This window comes from Crinia signifera, chromosome 2 (assembly GCF_055691185.1).
Source record: "Crinia signifera chromosome 2, ASM5569118v1, whole genome shotgun sequence".
NCBI classification, from domain to species: Eukaryota; Metazoa; Chordata; class Amphibia; order Anura; family Myobatrachidae; genus Crinia; species Crinia signifera.
This window is the reverse complement of record NC_139218.1, coordinates 56,842,407-56,867,300: the sequence shown is the minus strand read 5'-3', so window position 1 is coordinate 56,867,300 and position 24,894 is coordinate 56,842,407. Positions and strand designations below refer to the sequence as shown.

The following is a 24,894-nucleotide window of genomic DNA, read 5'->3' as shown; positions in this document are numbered from 1 at the left end:
GGCTGCTGAATCTCTCCTCTCCGGGCTTCTCCCAGAGAGGAGAATCTTAAAGTCGTCAACCCTGTAATGAGTACTACCGTACTCATGTTCTTATGATTTGCTCCAGATTCTACACCATTTTACTTTCTGTGCCATTTCTGTAAATGTTTCTATAGGCCCATACACACGTGACGATTTTCAGCTGAAAATCGGTCAAAACAGCCATTTTGAGGCATTGATTTTCGGCTCAAAATCACCTAGTGATTTGTATTTGGAAATTTATGTTACAGTGAACATTTGTTACCTGTCTTTGTTCTCAAATTGGTTATCTCCACAGCAACAGCAACAGCAGCAGCAACAGCAGAGGATGAGAATCACAAACAGAAGAACAAGCGCACCAGCAATTATTGCTCCTTTTTGACTGGATGCTATGGAGGAACAATCATACATGGTTAAAAGTGTCAAAAAAAATAAAAGTTATTAAGTTTGGGTAAGAGGCTTTAAAGCCACGAACATTAATGGTGGATTCTGGCAGATCTGTCTCAAGCTCGCCATACACAAGACCAAATTACATCCAACCAACAATACACATCTGGTACTGGATGGGAACAACTGTAATTTGTAATTCAGTAATTTGCTCACAAAAATCTGGAAACAGACAAAAACGGTCAGACCAGGTACTGTATGTAGTTGAATCTGTTTGATTTAAACATATTGACTGAAAGCTTTTGTACATTTTCCAGGGTTTATGAGCAGATTGCTTATTGTCATTTGATCCCATACAGTACCAGATTTTCAGTCCAACCATCCAACTAGATGAAAGTTGGAATTCCTTTTTCACTAGCTAAACTATTGAGAATATGGAACGATGCTGAGATCAACAGACCACAACTATTTAATCAAAATAGAGATATTCTCCATGAATTTTTTTTACTTTACTTTTGGGCCCTTGGAGGGCTGCTGAAAGGTAGTGCTACCCCAAAGACTATTTGAAGGAACTTGTGATTGGTTGGGAACCTGTATGTGCAATGAGATCAGAAATCCATTAAAGGCATACAGAGCTGATGCCCTATATGTGAGTTGAATTACTGCAAAAATAAAGCAGGTGTGGGCACAATCAGGATCACTCCATTCAGGAGGACTAAGAACTGGGGTAAGCAAGACCAAGGGCGTAACTACCATAGGTGCAAGGGGTACAGCTGCTATGGGGCCCATTTTTGCTGTCTAAATTATATGTGCTATATATATTTATTACCATCAGTTGCTAAAAAGGGGCCCTTACAAACTTTTGCTATGGGGCCCATGAATGTCTAGTTATGCCCTTTAGCAAGACTACCACTATGTCACTCCATAAAAACATGGAGGTGGACTATTAACATTCCAATAAGAGGGCTTGTTGAAGTAAAAAACTTAATGAAAATTTAACACCCTCCATCTACTAATCCTATACACAGCCTTATATTAATCATGAATGTGGTGAAAAATAGCCTTACCAAGGTGGTATTTTTATATATATATTTAAATCATTACATATATTAACCCCTTCCCGGCATTTGACGTACATTTACGTCATGGTCGGGATGTACTTCCCGACGCATGGCATAAATGTACGTCATGACTTTAAACTGTCACCGCGTCTATAGACGCGGTGACAGAGGGACGATGGCTGCTGTCCCTGACAGCAGACATCTTCCCTCGTAGCCCAGGGGGGGCAGCGATGCCCCCCCCATCGGCGATCGCTGCGATTGGCTGTTCAAATGTAAACAGCCAATTGCAGCGTTTTCTGTGTTCTGTGTATAATTTTGTCTCTGCTGCCCCCTAGTGTCCAAAAAAATTAAAAGGAGGTTGAAATAATGATGGTAAAATAAAGTACACATATGGTCTTTGTTAGTTATTAACTATTTTGAGTGGTATGATTATTTGTCTCACAAGCAGAAAATTTAACATTTTGCAAAATGTTCAATTTTTTTACGACATTTTGGTATTTTTCACAAAAAAAAACAGACTGTATCGACCAAAATTTACCACTAACTTAAAGTACAATGTGTCACGAGAAAACAATCTCAAAATCACTGGGATAAGTAAAAGCAATAAAAAGTTATCCCCACATAAAGTGATACCTGTCAGATTTGAAAAAAAGGGCTCTGTCAGGAAGGCAAAAACAGGCTGCGGCGGTAAGGGGTTAAAGGGAATTGTTGTTTGTATTGTGTGTATTATTATTTTTAGGTATGTGCTTTTTGTGATATGTAGATAAATATCCTTTTTATTAAAAAAATGATATTCTGATGAATAGTTGTGGTCTGTTGATCTCAGCAGCGCTTCATATTCTCATTAGCTTAGCTAGTGAAAAAGGAATTCTGGTGTTGTGAGGAAGATTTACAATGACTTCCTGCATACCTCCCAACATGACCCTCTCCAGGAGGGACACATTGCTCTGTTTCTGGACTTCCCTCATAATGTATGATAGCCATCACACAGGTAATTGATAATAAAGATGCTTCAACACAGGTACTGGCAATCATTAGTTAAGGCAGAACTCCAGAAACAGAGCAATGTGTCCCTCCTGGAGAGGGTCATATTGGGATGTATGTACATACCTCCCAACATGATCCTCTCCAGGAGGGACACTTAGCTCTGCTCCTGGACTTTCCTCTTAATTTATGATTGCCATCACCTGTGGTGAAACGCCTTTCTTATCAATTACCTAGCTCCCCACAGGTGATGTTAATCGTACATTACCAGGGAAGTCCAGGAACAGAGCATTGTGTCCCTCCTGGCATGGGTCATGTTGGGAGGTATGTTCCTGTATGGGCAACAGATGAGATTGAAATTTAACCTAGAAAGAGGTTTTTTTTATTAATTGGTCCCCATTTGGTATAAACCAGCGCCTGAATATTTTGTGTTAAGTTTTTCTAGATGAAAGTTGGTCTAGGGCAGGCATGTCCAAACTATGGCCCCTCCAGCTGTTGTGAAACTACAAGTCCCATCATGCCTTGCCACAGTTGTGCTATTCGGGAATGATAAAACTATGGCAAGGCATGCTGGGATGTGCAGTTTCACAACAGCTGGAGGGCCAGAGTTTGGACATGCCTGGTCTAGTGTATGGCCAGTATCAGCCAGGCTGCTACAAAGCTGCATGTGCACCTTTCGCTAGCCATGTATCTCAATTTATGGTGCAAAATACGAACATGATGATGATGATATTGGCAAATAACAAGAGCTTCTGATTGGCTGAGTGTGTATTGATCCCTCCCACCAAGGGTGTAGCAACCATAGGTACAGGGAGTGCATCTGCTATGGGGCCCACAGCTGAGAGGGGTCCGCATTCCCTGTTAAAGTTATATGTGTTAACATTTAACTTTTACCTTTCAGGTCTTCAACATGTCTAGGTATGCCTGCTCAGTGTCATGTTGTATAAAATGATCTGAAAGGCATTATAATGTCACATAGTATGAACTAGGGCATGGTAATATAGTATAATATGAACTGGGAACACTGTACTGTATGTCATAATGAGTATTGAGCCTGCTGTGTTGCATAGAGTGTACTTGTAGCCTTATGATGTGATAATGGCCGCTACTATGGTTCAAAAAATTAAATTAAGATACTTATATGGGGAATAGCATTAACTAAGGCACTACTATGGCTCAGAAAATAAACTAGGGCCATTACTATGATGTATAATATTATCTAGAACACTACTATGGGGCATAACCTAAACTAGGGCATTACTATGAGGCATAACATAACTACTGTAAGAGTACCGTGGCTCAGAAAATAAATAAAGATAAATAAAATAAAGAAGGATGCTACTATGATTCAAAAAATAAACTAGGTTGCTACTATGGGGCATAATATTAACTAGAGCACTACAATGTGGGGCATAATCAATACTAAGGCATTGCTGTGGCTCAGAAAATGAATGAGGGCACTACTATGGGGCATAAAATGAACAACTACTGCAGAAAGGTGTCTCGCTAGATAGAAGCATTGGGACAGGTGCCCCTTCAATATCTTGTTCTCGGGCCAACAAAGTTCCCTGCCTCCTACTTGATAATATTGATAATATTACAATTATTAGTGTAGTTATTGCAGTCTATTCACATTCTATATTCATTATTTGCATTTGCTCAGTGGCAGGAAAGCACATTCATTTTGTTTTCTTTAAAGAGCAAGACAGTTGTTGTTTGTATTTAACTTAATTTAATTATTCATTTTAATTTGTATTTTCTATCTGTAATTACACTCATTGTATTTACATGGTTTTCCAACCTATTAAAACCTATTCACTATGGCCGGGATGCAGTGGCGTAGCTTGTGTAAGGCAGCCCCCGCCACTGCTTGGGGGAGCGGGGGCTGCGTGGGCGCCTGCTCCCGCACGGAGAGGCCAGACAGAAGCCGGGAAGCTGAGCAGTCCTTAGTCCGGAGGGGGCCTGCTCATGATAATTATACACAGCCGGCCAGCGCGCTGTGAGAGGAAGTCCGTGCACTGCAGCTTGAGGAGCAGGAGAGCCGTCACTCAGTCAGGGCTTCCTGATGCTGGCCCCGCCCACCACACTGATGGGCTCCGTGCAGAAGGCCTCAGCCCTGCTCTCCCTGCTCCCTGCTCAGCCCTGCTCCCTGCTCAGCCCTGCTCTCCGGCTGCCCTGATGCTGGCCCCACCTACCATACTGCTGGGCTCCCTGCACAGTGCTCCTGTAACCTGCTGCTGCTGCCGCCCTGATGCTGGTCCCAAACACTCACCACACTGCTAGCTCCCTGCACCTCCAAGGAATGGGCAAGCCAGGTGAGTGTTGTATAGTGGGGGAGTGAGGGGGCTGTGTTTTATCTACTGTAATGTGGTACTCTTATTACTGTGGTGCTGTGTGTGAACTGGGGGAGTGGGGTCTGTAATATGATGGGAATCTGTACTTTAGTGTGTGTGGGGGCTGTTTATCATGTGGAATGGGCTGTGTATAATGTAATATGGGAGGGGGGGCTGTGTATAATGTAATATGGGGTGGGCTGTGTATAATGTAATATGGGGTGGGCTGTGTATAATGTAATATGGGGGGGCTGTGTATAATGTAATATGGGGTGGGCTGTGTATAATGTAATATGGGGTGGGCTGTGTATAATGTAATATGGGAGGGGGGGCTGTGTATAATGTAATATGGGGTGGGCTGTGTATAATGTAATATGGGGTGGGCTGTGTATAATGTAATATGGGGGGGCTGTGTATAATGTAATATGGGGTGGGCTGTGTATAATGTAATATGGGGGGGCTGTGTATAATGTAATATGGGGTGGGCTGTGTATAATGTAATATGGGGTGGGCTGTGTATAATGTAATATGGGGTGGGCTGTGTATAATGTAATATGGGGTGGGCTGTGTATAATGTAATATGGGGTGGGCTGTGTATAATGTAATATGGGGGGGCTGTGTATAATGTAATATGGGGTGGGCTGTGTATAATGTAATATGGGGTGGGCTGTGTATAATGTAATATGGGGGGGCTGTGTATAATGTAATATGGGGTGGGCTGTGTAATGTAATATGGGGTGGGCTGTGTATAATGTAATATGGGGTGGGCTGTGTATAATGTAATATGGGGTGGGCTGTGTATAATGCAATATGGGGGGGCTGTGTATAATGTAATATGGGGTGGGCTGTGTATAATGTGATATGGGGGGACGGTGTATAATGTGATATGGGGAGGGCTGTGTATAATGTAATATGGGGGGACGGTGTATAATGTAATATGGGGAGGGCTGTGTATAATGTAATATAGGGGGGCTGTGGGGCGGGAAGCTTCTGGCCCGGCCCCACAGGAAGCTTCCGGCCCGGCCAGTCTTTTTCAAGGGACATGGGTAGCCTCAGAGCGGTAATGTGTATGGGGAATTAGGGGGGGGGGGGGCGCCTAAAAATATTTTGGCTTGGGGGAGCATAATTTATAGTTACGCCACTGCCGGGATGGGGAACCTTCGGCCCTCCAGCTGTTGTTGAACTACACATCCCAGAATGCTTTGCTACTGTTTTAGCATGGCCAAATAGCAAAAATGTTGCAGTCCATGCTGGGATGTGTAGTTCAGCAACAGCTGGAGGGCCAAAGGTTCCCCATCCCTGCACTATGGCATGATGTCAACTTTACATGCAATTACTACCCTTAATATTAATGACACTATTTATCTATAAAGGGTTTAATCAATGCCTTCCACACTTACATTGTAACTACCATACTCGGATATTATCCATAGCACGAAGCTGACTTACTCAGTAGGCACGTTCCATACTTTGGATCACAAGGACCATTACCGCACTCACAGCTGCTGGAACAGTTGAATCCAAAAAAGCCATGGGGGCACGTCTCATTGCAACTGAAAGGATCAGTAAGGGAAATATATTCAGTAAAATAAGATGATAAAAACCATCCATTGGCTAAAGACTTAAATACAATGCTGCTATCTGGCACAGTTTTCTCCATTGTTACCCTGACTTTCTGCTGCATCTCAGTTTAAGGGCAATATGTATAAAATATATTGCAGAAAATCCCCCAAAACAGATGTTTTTAGGGGCTATGCAAAAATACTGACAGTATGTTCAGGGGACCAAAGGAGTTATTGGCGATATCTGCTGTGTTCTCCCAAATTTGTGTGGTAAAGCAGCCCCCATAGCTGTCAAATTGACCCATAACCAACAGCATCTTCTGATGGCATTAGACATTGTAGCTTATGTGTTATATTTTGCTAAATTTTCCTGGAGAGGGATCTGAAGGATCCCTCCCCAGATACTGTGCACTTGTGCATGCTCACTAGAGCAACAAGATGCCTGGACCATTAAGCACCGTGATAAATTTAGTTCCCACATACTGCAGGGACAGGCTCCTATTATCTTGTCCATCTGTGTAATTAATGTTAATGAAGGTGATTCTTAATATGTAACTGCCACAATAGGCAACAATTAAAAATTATAATGATCAGAACCAACTGATCGGGCAGCTATGGTCAAGGCCCTAGCAGGGTGATAACCAGCACCAGGAAGCAGGTGAGCACCTGAAGCATCCTAAGTATAATCCCATGTGCCTCAGGCAGTGACCACAGCTTCCTAAGGATGCTCAATGCATTTCTCTAGGTGCCATACCAGGGACCATGCAGGTCAAAGGCTGTTGTAGGCTGCACTGCTCAGCCACCGCTAGCCATGGCCCTGCCTAGCTATGGCAGCCATCATTGAAATCCTCCATGTTAAATTGCTGAAATTATTTTTAAAGTGTTGATAACATGTTACCTCGTACATATATCCTACATGTACTGTTGACATGGACAGTATCTCTATAACTGACTTAATATGGATGTGGATCATAGAAAAGACATTGTCTAGATAGACAGTCAATAGGTCAATGAAATCGAAAGCTCGACATTGACCAAAGGTCAACACTGACCAAAGGTCAACATGTACTAGGTTCACATTGACAAAATGTCGACATGCATAAGGTCACAATTGGCAAAAAAGGTCTACACGAGCAAAAGGGGCAACATGGGAATGGTCGACACAAGAGTTTTTCGATGTTTTTAGTGTCAATGTTGACCCCTTAAAATATGGACCTAGTGCAATTCGACCATTTGGTGTTGATCTTGTGCCATGTCAACTGTTGATCTATCATCCGGAGTCTTTGGTAATAACCACATCTCAACCTGTGTATGATCATCTTCCAAACACGACAACTAGTCCCTGGGATTTCAGCAAAGATGTGGGTGCTTGGCTTGAGCACTAATGTCTGCAGCCAAATTGGATGACACTAACAAGCAGTAGTTAGCAGCATTAGACCAGCAGAAAGATGAGAGCTGAAGAGCACTCAGACTGTTTAGTGTTAGGGGGGGTACACACCAGAACGATTAGGGCTCAATTCCATCAATCTGGATCCAATTCTGACCGATTGGATGCAGATTGTATGTAGATTGGGCATGTTTAGGTCCAATTCCGATCCGATTCCAATCCGATGCGCGTCCCCGCTGTCGTTTGGTCGTTTTACAGATCCTACCTGCTGCAGGTAGGATCTGTAAAAGATCATTCAACTGGATACAGACTCAGATCGGATTGGGATCAGATTGGATGCAGATCGTTAGCAGATTGTGTGCTCCAACAGATCGTGCGACCATCACACAATCTGCTAACAATCTACTAACAATCAGGATCGTTCTGGTGTGTACCAGGCCAATATGGGATGGCCCATAGAAAAGTTCTATAACTTGCTTCATCTTACCTTGATTTCCAATATCCTAATTCACAGATGCAGTCCCCTGTTACTGGGTCACAGCTCCCATGGATACAAAGTGGGCACAAGAGTTGGCACCTGTCCCCATAACTTCCAGCTGGGCAAAAGAACTCACATCTGTGGAGAAAAGTACAATAATTAACACTCGGATTCAACTAGGCCAAGTACATCGATTTTGTCCAACTTCCAATGTAGCCATATAGAGATTTACTGCTGGTGCGAAGAGAGAAGATAAATGCTGTACACAACACAACAAAGAATGAATGATCACTCTATCTTGCTCCATGCCAATACAGCAAAGTTTTGATAGACATAACTATTTATGTAAACTCCAATTTCTTCCATTTAAATCCCCAGTCAGTATATGACACCACGCCTCAACCAGCCTAGCCCATGGCATTTGGCCAACTCCATTATTGAAATCTGTTATATTGGCAGGTATGTGCATTAATTACTCACATTAATTGCTTTACTAAGGCAAAAAAAAAATAATACTCTATTGCTCATAACTATAAATGTAACTATGATGAAGTAGTGACATTCTGCCATAGGGTGGAGCTTATACAATATGTAAAGTTTACTACTTGTCATATTCTGCTCACTGACATACCTGGGTCCCATCTTCCCCGGATCACAGTTCAGGCAGGTTCCAGTGTCGCTGCTGCAGACTTTATCCTTGCGGCACTTTGGACACCGCTGTGCGCAGTACAACCCGTAGTATCCAGGAGAACAGGGCAGGTCGCACCTTGTACCATTCCAGCCAGGCTCACAGGACACGCATGATCCATCCATTGGGGAGCATGCCTGGCCCTGCTTGCATTTTCCACAGCTAGCAGTGGGGAAATAGTAAGAATATTAGCACCAACTGATTAGGTTTAACGTGCGTTATGTGGTCAATACCAGCTATTAATTGTCATACACTCATATACTGTGAAAAGTATAAATAATAGTTGCATGTAAATTATTGATTTATGCTACCTCCAATTATTTGGTGGACCCTTTCCACAAAGTGCAACAAACACATGCCTCTTACATTATCCTTTTAGTCTCTGCATGGATGATGCATAGTGCCTCAGTGATGAGCTTCTGTATATCATAACACTGGATTTATCCAAAGTTCTTGAGGTTGTCTATTATAGATGAGTTTGTCTAGAATTGCCTGGAAATTCTGCCATTTGGAATAAAAAAGTTTATATTCTTCTTTATGTTCCCTTTATACAGTCTGTAATGGTTGGAGCTAGGTGTATTTTAAAGAAGTCCAGCTGCCCGTGAAAACTTTGGGGCATCTAACACTGAACTTATAGGGGGGAATTCAATTGTTAGGAGTGCCAGCAGCCAGCAGGTGGTGCCCAAATGAGCTATTCAATTGCAGTTCTGTTTGGGTGCGATTGGCTGCTGGAACCGGCATTTCAGCTTGCACAGCACCCGGGGTTGGTAAGCTTAAATAGGCAAACACTAATTAGTTTGGTCAGGTTTTTCACCCACCACATGCAGTCCCTCACCCACTGTAGCCACGTGCTCCTCCACAACATTGCCAGGACCTGGCTCTTTCTGACCCTGGAAGCCCCAAAAATTATTATCTAAGCCCTTTTAATTTCTTATAGCTTGATCATTGTATCCTATTCCTTTCTAGTCTACTCCACTCATATCTTGTCACACTTCACTCCAGACTTCAACTCCACTGCTAGCCTCAGTTGACTCTCTCACCACGCCATATTACACTAAAATAGTAGTAGAGCCTAGTGATGTTAGACCACAATAGTACTTACATAATTATTAAGTTAATTAGGATGAAAAAAGACACCAGTCCATCAAGTTCAACCTCCTGTGGCCCCTATCTTATATTTGTAAATGACCCAGATGACGCAACCACCAATTAATCCAAATATCCCTCATGACCCATGATGGCAGTCCTATTGCACTCTGGGTCCACTACTGTACATTTTAATTAACGGTTGTAACCATGGATACTCTTGCCCACTATAAATTTGTCTAAGTGTATCTTAAACATATCAATTGAGTCTGTCATCACAATCTTCCCTTGCAGTGTATTCCACATCTTCACTGCCCTTACTCTAAAGAAACCCATTCTTCGCTGGTTGTGAACTTCCTCTCCTCTAACCTTATGGGGTAACCGTGTGTCCTGCGCACAGTTTTGGGGTAAAAAGTTCTACTGAACATTCTCTGTATTGACCCTTAATGTATTTGTATATAATAATAATATCTCTTCTTTTCTAAAGTAAACATGCCCGATCTGGCTAAACGTCTCATAGCTCAGTGCCTTCATACCCTTTATCAGTTATGCTCTTTTCTGAACCCTTTCTAGTTCCAACATGTCTTTTTTTATGGAGCGGTGCCCCAAACTGTACACTGTGGGCCTTATTCTGGTTCATTCGCTCGGATTGGAATTTGCACAGGGGCGGATGTTTTGCGCATGCGCAGCAGCATTTCTGTGCAAGTGTATACGCTGGGTGCTTGGGAACTCGGCAAGAAGTCTGGTCGCCAAGTGCACGCTCCCAGCCTTGCGAGTGGGGGTGTAGGCTGGGGCATTAGCATATGTGTACGCCCTGCGTTTCATGGGTGTTCCCATTAAATGCTGGGCGTATATATGCCATTGCGGTCGTGATGAATTCTCCAGGCTAACCATTGGCAAGGCATGGTTTGGTTCATTTGCAAGGGTGCATGCATGAATCAGAATAAGGGCCTGTATTCAAGATGAAGCAGTACCAACAATTGACATAGAGGCAAAATTGTCTCCTGTTGCATTTATGCCTGTTTTTCGCATACCCTCCAACATGACCCATCCCATTAGGTACAAAATGCTCTGTTCCTGGACTTTCCTGCCAGTGACAGTTACAGATGTGAGCCTACAGCACAGTCCAATATTCAAAGAGGGGGGGTCACATCAACTCTCAGTGATGTTTGGGATGGCAGCTGGTGTGGCTCCCCTTTTTGAATATTGGACTGTGCTGCAGGCTCACATCTGTAACTGCCACTGGCAGGGAAGTCCAGGAACAGAGCATTTTGTACCTAATGGAATGGGTCATGTTGGAGGGTATGTTTTCGGCATGTGAATACTTTATTGGCCCTTGCAGCTGCTGCTAGACATTGAGCACTATTGCTAAGCCTACTGACAATGAGAACCCCCAAATCATTCTCCATCAAAGATTCCCCTACATTTACCCCATTTCATTTATAGATTGCATGCTTGTTTTTGTTCCCTTAACCTTACATTAACCTTAGATTAATTCAAGTCCCTCTGTAGAGAAAGTACTCATTCAGACCTGACTGCTGCTCTGCAAAATATTTTGTGCCCTGCAATCAGATGTAAAACCGCCCTGTGCAAGGCTGCGAATGTTTTGCGAAAATCACGCTGATTGGCATATACCTGCAAATCCATATGCAACTCACTCACCCAGGGCCGGTGCAAGGCACCGGAGCGCCCCAGGCGAGTCGGGCTGGGGGCGCCCCGGTGCCGGGGGGGGGGGGGTACCTGTCGTTCGGCGCTGTCTATTTAAATCTGGCGGCGGAGGCAGCGGGGGTCCCTGCAGTCCATTAAAAATCACGAGCCCTATCCGCCGGGCTATGCGGAAGCGCTTCTAGTGTGAAAACACTGGCAGCACGCTGATTGGCTGAGATCAGCGTGCGCCGTGCTGCCAGAGTTTTCACACTAGAAGCGCTTCCGCATAGCCCGGCGGATAGCGCTCGTGATTTTTAATGGACTGCAGGGACCCCCGCTGCCTCCGCCGCCAGATTTAAATAGACAGCGCCGTAGGACAGGTACCCGGACGGCACAAAATGCCGCCCTCCAGTGGCCGGCGCCCTAGGCAAATGCCTAGATTTGCCTAGTGGTGGCGCCGGCCCTGCACTCACCATCTTATGATTTTCCCAGTCTGTGCAGTCTGTGTGTAACCCAGAACCTACTCTTCCTGTGCGATAGAAACAGGGTGATCGAGGCCGGAGCTGATGTCACATGCCCTCCCTGATACTCCCAGTATACGGCTGGTTTCCACCCCCCATACGCTGGTTTCCTGTCCGTCAAACAGCGATTTAAGAAACTGATTCAGACCTGGTCGTTTAGCAGCTTTCTTTCACTGCCTAGCGAACGGGTCTCTCTCCTTTTATTATTTAGTTGTCATTTTTATACTGTTGCACGTCAAATACTTGTATGTATTTCCATATATGTGCATTTGTATTTGGCTTGATTTATTTGTATGGTAATAAAAAATGTCTTCAATAAAACAAATTTCATTAAAAATATATATATATATCCTTTAATATTATATAACAATATTAGTAGTGGCCAAAACTGTGCTACCACAAGAGTAGTACTACCTAGTGCTGTGTTACCATAATGGTAATAGTACCCAGTGTCATTCCAAAAATCAGTACTGCATAGTTATATGCTGCCACAATAGTAGTGCCCAGTAAGGTACTGCAACAGTAGTAGCAGTGACCAGTAAGGATACACTGCAGCAGTAGCATGGTATCTGGATGATAGGTCTACAGTTAATACTTAGTATAAAATACTGGAGGTTTCCAAGGCGCAAAAGAAAACAGAAGAGCAGCTCAATATAACCTAAGACTTGTTCAACCAAAACAAGTGAAAACAATGATAAATAAAACAGGGATAAGGATATATTCAAGCGCTGTCTGTGTGTGTTCTCTTCAATTCTCCCGTCCCCGTGAGACGATATGCGGAAAAAGGAAAAGAACACAATGTGTAAAAACTGTATTTATACTTCAAAACATACAAGGGAAATGGAAATAGAACGTACCACACTCACAATAGGAGTGTGTATTTCAAATACGTAAAGGTATCTTTTTTCTCAATGATAGTATAGCCTTCACCAAGTCCACCCTGGTGTTCAATGGAAATAGATTGGGCGTACGTTTTCACTCACAAAATAAAGATGTTATAAAACATATAAAGGTTTCTTTTTGAGGCAAGCGTACCAATAACTCACAATTGGCAGGAATTTTCAAAGCACATCTGGGTTTCTTTTGCTTGAAAAAAATTTATTTTATTGCCAAAAAATTTTTTTTTTTTTTAAAATACACTTAGACCATAGGTACACTGTAAAATATTCCAAAGGTGGGTGATAGATGTTAATTAAGACTCACACTAGATGACACCAATAAACTCTCCGGATAAGCTTAGAGATGATGGTGAGAAAACACCCGGTACCTTTGTTTAAATGTCCAGCATAGAATGGTCCAAAAGTTTAAAAAGGAGGTTGTGCAGATCCAGAAAGCCAGCCAACGCGTTTCGATTTAGAATCTTTTTCAAGGCTATGTTTTATAACATCTTTATTTTGTGAGTGAAAACGTACGCCCAATCTATTTCCATTGAACACCAGGGTGGACTTGGTGAAGGCTATACTATCATTGAGAAAAAAGATACCTTTACGTATTTGAAATACACACTCCTATTGTGAGTGTGGTACGTTCTATTTCCATTTCCCTTGTATGTTTTGAAGTATAAATACAGTTTTTACACATTGTGTTCTTTTCCTTTTTCCGCATATCGTCTCACGGGGACGGGAGAATTGAAGAGAACACACACAGACAGCGCTTGAATATATCCTTATCCCTGTTTTATTTACTACAGTTAATACTGTAGGTCAACAGCATATGGTCGACATGCTCAAAAGGTCAACATGGTAAAATGGCTGACGTGGCAATGCTCAACACATGTAATGGTCGTCGTGAGTTTTTTTAATCTCTCTCTCCACCTTTACCATCGACGTGGACTCTGATTGGACACAGTAAAGTCGGAAGGTCTTCATGCACAGGTGTCGACATTGACACAAGAAAAGTGACAAACTCATGTCGACCTTTTTGCTTACTTGTACAAATTAAGTTGCGTTGTAGTAGAATTATTGTTGTTTTCTTTCCACAATTTACCTTGCTTCACATTTGGGTCCATATTTCCCAGCAGGACATGGATCGGCACATCTCCTCCCTTGGTATCCTGTGAGACAGTCACACTCGCCGTTTAATGGGTTGCATTTGCCATGCACACAGTCACACTGGTATTCACATTTAGCACCAAACCAGCCTTCCCGACACTTGCAATGCCCGCTGGTTTGCAGACATGGAGATTTGTTGCATTTACAGTTTATACTGCACCGATGGCCCCACCAGCCGCTGTTACATATACACTGCCCATTGGTCTGGTTACAGTGGGAGGTGTCCAGATTGCACAGGCATTGCTTATTGCAATGTTGTGCCCACCAGCCTGGGCTACATTGGCACAATCCAGTGAGTTGGTCACAAGTCCCCTGTGGGCCACAATTGCAGGTGTTCTGACAGTTAGGGCCCCAACGGTTAGGGTAGCAGATACATTGACCAGTCACTCCGTCACACTTTCCAAATGGATGGCAGGAACACCGCTGCTTGCAGTCTGAGCCCCAGTATTGGTCTGGACAGGCTGGAAAAAAAAAGAATAAGCCTGTGTTATCACAACTAGTTGATTTTTAAATCACACAACACTTTAATTTCCCCCATAGAGGTGAGGAGCAGTTTTAGCCTTTTTTCATAGGATAAATTTAAAATGTCTTCAAATGGCTTGGGTCAACAATGAGTATGTCGACCTCACAATGGGCCTGCTTCAGAGGGTGATGGTATATTAGATCTACAATGTCTAGGTCTACATTCATATGGTCGACCACTAATGGTCGACAGTCAAAAGGTCAACAGGGTCCAAAATGTTGACAGTCAGAAGGTTGACAGGGTCAAAAGCTTGACAGTCAAAAGGTCTACAGTCAAAAGGTCAACATGGTCAAAATGTTGACATGGAAAAAGCTGACATGCGTTTTCATGTTTTTTTTTGGTGTCTATGTCGACATAGGTCGATATGGACACTGTCTAAGAGTACGGCGTCCCCTCACATGGCTTGCTATGCTCGTCATGCTTCAGGCTCGCTGCACTCGGCACACTATTATGTCCTCCCTCAATGCCGTAGTGGATGGTAGGGTATGATATACTGCCTGCCGGCACATGTCGGCTCAAGGTTTTGTAAAAAAACGTTTTCATGTCAACCGTTTGACCATGTTGACCTTTTGGCTGTCTACCTATTGACCCTGTTGACCTATTGACTGTTGGCCTTTGAACCCTGTTGTCCTTTTGACTGTCGACCTTTTGACCCTGTCGACCTTTTGACCTTGTCGACCAATAGTTGTCAACCTTATGACTGTTGACAGAGTAAATTTAGTCCATCAGAGGTGGGCACTCACTGAACTCAATGCCGATGTCATCGTAGTTGAGCAATTATTTGCTACTGAATGTGCACATTTTTTTGAAAACCCCTATGGCACATGTGCACCACAGTATACGTACAAAGGTTGTGATTGGGGAAAACTGGTTACAGAGAAAGGCAAAGCAATAAACATTTTGGCCGGTATCTGGGAGGTGGCCTGATGTGTGTAAGAACTTGAAGTGGAGTGCACAAATGCGCAGTCTCCAACATAATGGGACTTTATTCCCTAACCAAGATGGCCGGAGCCTATCTGCACATGTGTTGAATCATCTTGTAATAGCAGCATGGAGAAGGACAGATTTCCTCCTCTTATCGCCTGAGACCCCCTGATTTCACCCCGCTATAACTGCTGTTTGCAGGTCCCTGTACCAAGAAGATACTCACTGGCTGATGAGCTGCCTTCCCCTCTGCTCCACTACAGGCTCCCATTCATCACTCATCCAAACAGTGTAACATGGGCCTTATTCAGACCTGATCGCTGTGCTGCGATTCTTCAGAGCCCAACGATCAGGTGAACGCCACCACGATCTCCCCCCACCCCGTGTGCACAGCTGTAAATGCGTTCGCAGCTGTGCACACAGGGGCAAATCCATTCATAATCACTCACCATCCAATGCATTTCCTTCTCACTACAGTGAGGGCTGTGGGGAAAAGGAGGCTGCTGCCAATGTCAGCAGCCCTTCCTCCCAACGGCCAGGCAATGCCTGTGGTTTCTGGGACGCTCCCATAAAAACGACAGCGTGCCGCCTTCAAAAGCTGGAGCCTGTCACTCAACTTGTGAATGGACTGGTCACTGCCTATATTAGAAAATGGCCATATCAGGGCTTGCACATGCTGCTACACAGGGAAAGGCTGAAACTATCATTAGCATATTAAAGCACCCACACATAACAGACCCTAGAACGGACGCACCTGCGCCATTTCTGAACAACATTTATGTCTTGCTGCGGGTTATAACTTTACACATGCCAATTTTGTCAGCATTTTTTTTTCTTTTGACAATCTGAAACATCAAAGAAAATCATATATAAAAAGAATTATATTTTGGCAACTGGATTAACCAGATTACCTGTGATACCAAACTCAGAAATAAAATGTTGTACTCACGTGAATTGCAATCGGCACCAAAGAAACCCGGTTTACATCGGCAGACTCCTGGTCGTATACACACTTCGTCTGTTTTGCAGGTGTCAGCCCCCTCACAGATTGCTGGAGTGAAAGGAAATTTGTTACTATGGAATCATACTCGTGCAGTCAATGTAATACAGTCCCAATTTTACCGGAAATTGAGTCGCCTCTGTTTACAAGTGCACCTTTACATAAGGCCTGCTGCAGACAGTTTGCACCAAGGGGCTGATTTTGGTTGACTTGGTAAGCTGCGAGCATCGCAGCTTACTGAGTGCTAGAGAGCCCACCCCACCGAAAATCCACCCCCCGCCATTGTTTCCCCTCGCAACCCTGCAAGGGAGTGTGTACCGAAGACACATCCCCTCGCATGTCACTGCTGCAGGAGAAATTATTCAATAGTCACCGACTATCAAATGATTTGTCCTGGGCTTTTATTTGCTTGTGCTGGGACGGACACAGAGACTGGGCAGGCGGCTGATGTCATGTGATGTCAGCCGCCTGCCCCTGGCAAACATCGGCCCGCCTGCCTTCCCATGGAACTCCCAATGTTTTCATGGGGACCCGACACCCATGAAACGCTCGGGGTTCCCTTGGGTGACACCTGACCCCAAAGACGCACGCCCTAGGCCCACTCCACTCCCTGCGTACAGCTCGGCAACTGTGCAAGTCGCAAAGGGGACCTGCACTTGCATATAAAAGACCATGCGCATGCGCAGTGCCCCAACCATCGGAGCAGGGCCGAATTTGCCCCATTCCGAAGGGACTAGAATCACACCCCATATTTGCTGACTCATCCACGAAATAATGGCGATCTCCCTGACACCCTAAAAGTGGCAGCTGATGCCTGGGGGCTGCAGCACAGACCACATATTCCTAGGATGGGCCAGTTTTGCAATATATATATATATATATATATATATATATATATATATATATATATATATAGCGTGTGGTGCGCGGCGGCACTCGAATAACTGAGACAAACCCAACGTTTCAAGACCTTTCGGTCCTTTTATCAAGGTGCAGAAGACCTTGTCTTCTGCACCTTGATAAAGGGACCGAAAGGTCTTGAAACGTTGGGATCACCCCTGTAGTTAGTCTCAGTTATTCGAGTGCCGCCGCGCACCACACGCTGTCTACAAGTATCCTTTGATACACCTGTCGGCGGGCACCGGTTTGTTTGTGATCCATTTGGTCAGTGGAGTGCCGCATCTATCAAATTACTATATATATATATATATATATATATATATATATATATATATATATATATGTAATATATGTGTGGCCTCACTTCGTAGATCTGCAGAGCAGTGCATTTTACCAGGATGCAGCATTCAAACTTCTCCTTCTAGCCAGACTCCCATTGACTAGTTTAAAATGAGTATGGGCCAATAGAGGAAACAAGTGATGTATCCCATGCAGCCACGGCTCAGTAAAACTCCGCTGCTGATCCCCAGAGTAAGGCAGCCAGTACATACATTACACACAACCATGGCTGGTGCAACCCGCTCAGCAGAGTATGCAAAGCAAGAAGGCATTTGGCTGCTGTTGATGTCAGCTGCCATTGGGTACTGGCAGGGTCAGATTAACAATGGGCCTGATGGAGCTGTAGCTCCAGGCCCACTCTCTGGGGCTTTCCAATGAGCCCAGACTCGCATTGCTAGCCCCCAGAGAACCGGAGATACCACCGGGCAAAGCTGGAACGCTTTCCCCATAGGATAACATGGGACCCGCTAATTCTGACCCCGACACAGTTCTGACGGCTGCCAGTTCCCCCCCTGGCATCACAAAAGCTCGAGGTTGATCTCATTCAAACCCAAATCACTGGACCTTCAGTCTGACACCAGGCTGGTTCATAAGGGTTAATATTTTCCAGAGATAATCCATTTTTTTATTTCTAAAAATGTAATTTCATGGCTGTTCATGTTTTTTGAGGGCAGATTTCTCTGGAACCAAATGGCCCAGTTTCATAGGACCATCAAAATCATTGGAAGCCCATTTAAATGTTTTTCAATATGATACTGGTCTCATGTAAATGGGTCAGTCGGTTCCGAAGATATTGCCGGTTAAATGAGATAGCCGGTTAAAGGGAGGGAGAGAGAGGGGGTGTTTTTCTCTCCCCTTAACACCAGAAAATGCACGGACTAGGCTGGTGTAAAAGTGACCAGTCCAGGAATGTCCCTGCATGATCCTGGGACCATATTCCCGGGTAAATCCCTGCATTTTCTAGTGTGAAAGGGGTATTATTTCAAACAGCCGGGACCTGCAGTGCTCTGAATACAGCCGGGCAGCCCTCCGCTCTCTGTCCAGCTGTGAATGGCTGTCACTTCTGCCTGGTCCCCCAGTTACCGTGAGCATGTATTCCCCCTTGGCAATGAGCATGTAATCCCACATGGCAATGAGCATGGAACCCCTGTGCATCTGTCTCCGACGCCTCTTACTCCCCCCTGCAGCCGGAAGGACATCTGGCTCTGACATATGCTAGGGGGAGGAGGAGTTTCAAAGAGGATGGGGAGGGGGGTAGAAGTCTGCGGTGGATGGTGGGCAGCAGTTGGTGAAAGAAGCCCATAGACTTCTATAGGGTATTACCACCCATAGGCAAATCTAGGGGGTGGTAAGGACCATCCATTAGCCAATTTTGTAGCGGAGGAATGGGGCTTTCCAACGAGCCCAGCCCTGTGTCTCTATCCCCCTGGGAACAGGAGATACTGCCAGGCAAAGCTGGAACGTTTTCCCTATAGGATAACATGGGACCCGCTAATTCCGACCCCCACCCAGTTCAAGGGCTGCCAGTTCCCCCTTCGGCATTACTGAAGCTCGAGGTTGATCTCAGTTGAACCCAAATCGCTGGGCCTTCAATCTGATACCAAGCTGGATCCATATGGGTTAATTGGTTCCAGGGATATTGAGGGTAAACCGTTTTTTTTTTTTTTTGACTGTTTATGTTCTTTGAGGTCAGATTTCTCTGGAACCAAATAGCCCAGTTTCACAGGACCAAAATTATTCAAATGGGTCAGTTGGTTCCGATGATATAGCTGGTTGGTTAAAGGGGGGTAGGGAGAGGGGAGTGGTTGTCTCTCCCCCTCACACCAGAAAATGCTGGGACTAGGCTGGTGTATAAGGGGTCAGCCTGGGAATGTCCCTGCATGATCCAGGGACTATATTCCCGGGTAAATCCCTGCATTTTCTGCTGTGAAAGGGGTATTATTTCAAACAGCCGTGACCTGTAGTGCTCTAAATACAGCCGGGCAGCCCCTTGCTCTCTGCCCAGCTGTCAATGACTGTCACCCCTGCAGCTTCCGCTACAATTCTTCTCCCCGCTTTCACCTCAGCCCGCCCCCCCTTTAATCATGTCTTGCCAGCGCCCGGCGTGCTCCCCTGACGTCACGCACAACAACAGCGCGCACAATATTTCAAATGTGGGAGCGCTCTCTGCGCTGCGCTCTGCTCCTCTCCCCATAGAAGCAGCTGCACTGCTCTCCATCTCTCCCTGCAGCAGCAGTGAAGGCTCATATAAAAATTTACAGTAAGTGCCACTTTTAGGGGCATTGCTTAAGGGACGCTACAAGTGGTGGTATGTGGGGGCATTACGCATAATGTGTGGCTTAATGTGTAAGGGGCATTACGGTGTGCAGCATCATGTGTAAGGGGCATTATGTGTGCAGCATCACGTGTAAGGGGCATTATGTGTGCAGCATCATGTGTAAGTTACATTATGTGTGCAGCATCATGTGTAATGGGTACTATGGTGCGTGGCATCATGTGTAATTGGTACTATGGTGTGCGGCATCATGTGTAATGGGTACTATGGTGTGCGGCATCATGTGTAATGGGTACTATGGTGCCATCAAGCAAGAACCCCCTAGCAATGAGCACGTAGGTAAGCTCACTTATGTGGCAAATATGTAATGGGCATTAGGGTTTGTTATATAGTATGTAATGGGCATCATGATGTGTGGCACAATGTGTAATGGGTATTATGGTGGGTGGCCTTATGTGTAAGTGGCATTACGGCGTGTGGCTTTATGTGTAATGGATATTATGGAGTTTGCTAAAATGTGTAATGGGCATTACTGTGTATGGTCTAAAGTGTAATACCACACCCCTTTTTGTGATGCCACACCTCCTTCCCATGAGGCCACACCCCCTTTTTGCTGTGCGGCATAGCCGCGCAAAGGTCCCCCTACTATTGTGTCTAGATCTGGGACCACCCATTACCATAATTCTAGATTTGCCTATGTTGCCACCCAAAGGTGGTGATACCCTGCCCTGTGATGACACGGTGCCCAGGTATTAGTACATACCCTCCAACTGTACCGGATTTGCCGGTACAGTACCGTTTTTTAACGGTCTGTACCGGCAAATAAAACCTGTACCGAATGTACCGGTTTTTGTGCCCAAAGCCGACTCCCCCAGGCTGTCAGTGGTGCGCCAAGCACCCGACTCACCCAGGCTTGCCAAGCACCCGTTCCAAAGGGTGCATTGCGGGTACCGACTCCCGGACCAGCATGTGCGGCGTCGGCATGATGTCATGACGCACACAGGACTCCGGGCGCGCGAAGTGGAGATAGCTGCTTTAGGCTGGAGAGGACTCCCGGACCAGCGTGTGGCCGCGGCGCGTCATAACATCATGACGCGTCGCGCACAGGGGACAGGACCCAGGACTCCCTGAGCGAAGAGAAAGCTGCTTCAATCAAGAAAGCTGCTTCCACACAGCGTGGAACACAGCGGCCGCGGGACCCGGGTCATCAGGTGCAGCCAGCGGAGGCTGGAGCACATAGGTTAAACAATCTCTTCTCATTCTAGTTACGTGCTGCAGCTCAGTCCTATGACATGTGATGGCTGCTGGTATATTAAATAATGCATTTATTTTCAATCATCTGCCTACAATATTATGAATAATCTGAAATGTAAAAAACAAGATTATTTATAAGTTATTGTAGGCAGAACATTGAAAATAAATTCATTATTTGATATGCCAGCAGCCATCACATGTCATAGGACTGAGCTGCAGCACGTCACATTAAAGGAATTTAAGTGCTCGCCTCCTAAAGTTAAGTGTCCCCTTATTAAAAAAAAAACAAAAACGGAGGCATGACCACACCCCCATTTACCCAAGACCACGCCCCATTTACATGTGGCCACACCCCCTTTCTAAATGTGTACCGATTTCTGCCCCTCAGATGTTGGAGGGTATGTTAGTACATTTGAAAATGTGGTAAAAAAGGGAGTCACCAATTCACTCTGCACATGTACAGGGGGACTCCCAGGTAAATACATATGTGATTAGTACTGTATATATGTGGCAGGATGGGCAAAGTATCTATTGATGAGAGACAGAGTGACTGGGGAAATGGTCAGCAGCTCCCACAGTGCTGGCCACAACCCCACAGTGTCAAAATGGGGGCGTGGCATTACAAACACAGACACACCCCTTTCAACAAAGACACATCCCTTTCTCAGAAGCCATGCCTTCTTTCGGGCCCACGCACGCTGCACGGGAGTCCCGACAAGGCACCGCAGAAAGTTGGTTATGCATTATTATATTCAACAACAATAAAAAAAAATTCTACTCTGTCATGCTAGAACATTGATTATATCAGTGACATCCTACTCTGTCATCTGTAGTTATCCTGTCAGCTCTCAAGGATGAACACTATAACTTACCAGCTGTACACGCTCGCCCTTCCTGTTTCCAGCCTGGGCAGCACACCAGTCCTTGGGTGACACTAAGGGAAGGGAGAAGCAGGAAGTAGATTAGTTTCGCCATTTTGTCTTGATGACATCCTGGAATTTACGAAGCAGAGAACAAAAAGAGACTTGATTTGGCTTAACATACAGTGTGCCAGATGCACTAAGCTTCAAAAGTGATCAAATGGAGAGTGATAAACAACCAACCAATCAGCTCATATCTAACATTTTTCACCCTAACGTGGGACGCAGAACCATTCCCCTGCCAACCAATCATAAATGGCACATTCGTACTCATGGCATTAAAACCTATAATCACACACACATTGAGAAAGCCCTTTACACGGCGTTGGTTGGTGCAATCGGAGACGCTGATCGCAGCGGACCTCGCAGCAGCACACTTATAGCTGATCCAGGTCCCACTCTCAGACAGACGCATGGGTACTCTTTGGTCTTCTCCCCACTCCTCCCTTCTCTCTTTTACTTTTTCTGCAGCAGGCACTGACTCTTACAGACCCTGCCAACTTCACTGCCCCTACCCCTTTCCGCAGCCGGATTGCTGACTAGAGATGGGTCGTTTGTGAACGAAGCGGGTCTTTTGAACGGATCCCATAAAAGGCTGAGGGAGCCGCCGAAACCAAAAAGGTGATTCGTCGTTCTTTTACTTTCAGTTTCGTTTTTCATTACAATGCATTTGCCTGATCTCAGCACTGCCACCTGTGGCAGCTGAGATGTACTAACTCTGGAGTACACAGTATAATTAAACTGCTTCAGAACCTCAATTCACTTATTTCTTGGCTCACTGCACTTTGCCCATCACAGGCTACTACAGTATTCCCAGTGGTTATCAACCTTAAATAATAGCAAAATAGGTCCCATGCAGATCCAGCCCTTTGCATGGGCATTATAAACAAACGCCAAGGGCATCCCAAGTCTAGGGCCAAGAGTATTAATAACAAATGGGCGGGTTGCTCCCACTAAACTTGTTGCCCATCCCTGCAGAGGGAGATACGTGTCTTATTTCCTTTGGTTGGTGGACCCTCTCCCATCTGGTTCCCTCCCTCAATCAGGTTCCCCTCATGGTTCCAGACCCCCAAATCTATGGCACTTGTAAACTCCCTCCCCCCGCCTCCTCACTCAGACAGGTTTCCCTTACAGCTCCAACCCACCCCAAGAACCCATGTTATCTGTGATTCTCCCTCCCCATCCTTAAACAGGTTCCTCTGACAGCCCACCGGGTGAAGAGCACAGAAGACCCCATGGGAGGCGGCATCCAAGCTAAAGCAGTAACTGCTGTGCTGCCCCCAGCAGGTGCCCATACCTTGTGTGCCTAGTGGGCCCGTACCTCGTGTGCCTAGTGGACCCGTAACTCATGTGCCTAGTGGGAATCAGTGGGAATCTGTGGGAATCTCTCACTGAAATATTCTCCTTACAAATCATACCCTCTAACTTCCCGCTCCTCCCCATTCCTTCCGCACACAAACCCTGTAATTGCCCCCCATTACAACTACCCCCTGCTCTCTGCAACTTATTATACTTACTACTACAGTAGTCTCCAAAGTCTCAGCATCTCCTGGTGGTGGTCCCCTCTCACTCTTTACACTGGGGTGGTCCCCTCTCACTCTTTACACTGGGGCGGTCCCCTCTCACTCTTTACGCTGGGGTGGTCCCCTCTCCCTCTTTACACTGGGGTGGTTCCCTCTCACTCTTTACACTGGGGCGGTTCTCTCTCACTCTTTACACTGGGGTGGTCCCCTCTCAGGGGCAAACGCAGGATTTTCAGAAGGGGGTTTCCAGAGGGGCGGAGCAAAGAACGGAGATGGACACTTAGGTGACCCAGTATATGCTTTGATGTCCCGCGGGTGGTAGGGGTTATTATATCAACCGCTCAGCATATAGGGCCTGGATCAGTAATCAGTACTACACAGATGGTGGGAGATGAGGTGGGAGAAGGGGGAAATGGGCTGAATGAAGGGGCCCTGATACATAACTTCCAGGGAGGTAGAGGATGTTTAATACGCAGAGGAGGGGTGTATAGTGGAGTGGGCTTATTCCTAATTTTCTGGTGGGAGGACAGCTTGCTTGACTGCAGATATCTCCAGTTCCCGGAAATAGATTTATTAGATTTTAATGGAATTAAAAACTAGAGAATCCCACCTACCAAATGTTATTGGGGACTAGGGGATCAGAGTTCAGGAGGCAGAGCAATCTGCCAACAAGCATATAAAACTACATACCAGGTGTGTGGAGATGGAGCATTAACCAGCTGCTTGAAGGCTGATATCTCTGGTTCTGGGAACAGTAGAGACAATATTCTAGTGTCCTTTTAAAGGGTGAGAGTCCCAGCTTTTGGAATATACCCTCAGAAAAACTATAAGTGTGACAGAACCTGAAATATCTGACTGGGAATTGCAATTAACAGGCTTGGATAGGGACCACTGCTTTAAAGTCAGATATCTCCGGTTCCCAAGGTCCAATTTTAAAAATTCTTGTACTCCTGGAAAGAGGGGACCCTCAGCTTTCAGGCTAGGTCCCTTAGACTCCTGGGGGGGTTTCTGGGTACTCGGAAACCCCCCCTGC

At 45.3% G+C, this 24,894-nt stretch overlaps 1 protein-coding gene and 1 long non-coding RNA gene across 2 annotated transcripts in view; one reads left to right on the top strand and one right to left on the bottom strand.

The window, feature by feature from the left end:
• SCARF1 (scavenger receptor class F member 1) overlaps positions 1-24,894 on the bottom strand; it is a 54,340-nt gene that overhangs the window by 12,800 nt on the left and 16,646 nt on the right. Inside the window, exons 2-8 of the mRNA XM_083172169.1 lie at positions 22,291-22,352; positions 16,600-16,701; positions 14,139-14,664; positions 8,842-9,060; positions 8,220-8,348; positions 6,233-6,336; positions 284-407 (exon numbers count right to left, since the gene is read on the bottom strand). Of these exons, the coding sequence (XP_083028295.1) occupies positions 284-407; positions 6,233-6,336; positions 8,220-8,348; positions 8,842-9,060; positions 14,139-14,664; positions 16,600-16,701; positions 22,291-22,352 (1,266 nt within the window). The remainder of the gene's footprint in view (positions 1-283; positions 408-6,232; positions 6,337-8,219; positions 8,349-8,841; positions 9,061-14,138; positions 14,665-16,599; positions 16,702-22,290; positions 22,353-24,894) is intronic.
• Positions 4,259-9,431, top strand: LOC146059712 (uncharacterized). The gene is made up of 2 exons (XR_014470302.1): positions 4,259-4,765; positions 8,247-9,431. It is a non-coding gene; the product is annotated as an uncharacterized LOC146059712 (long non-coding RNA).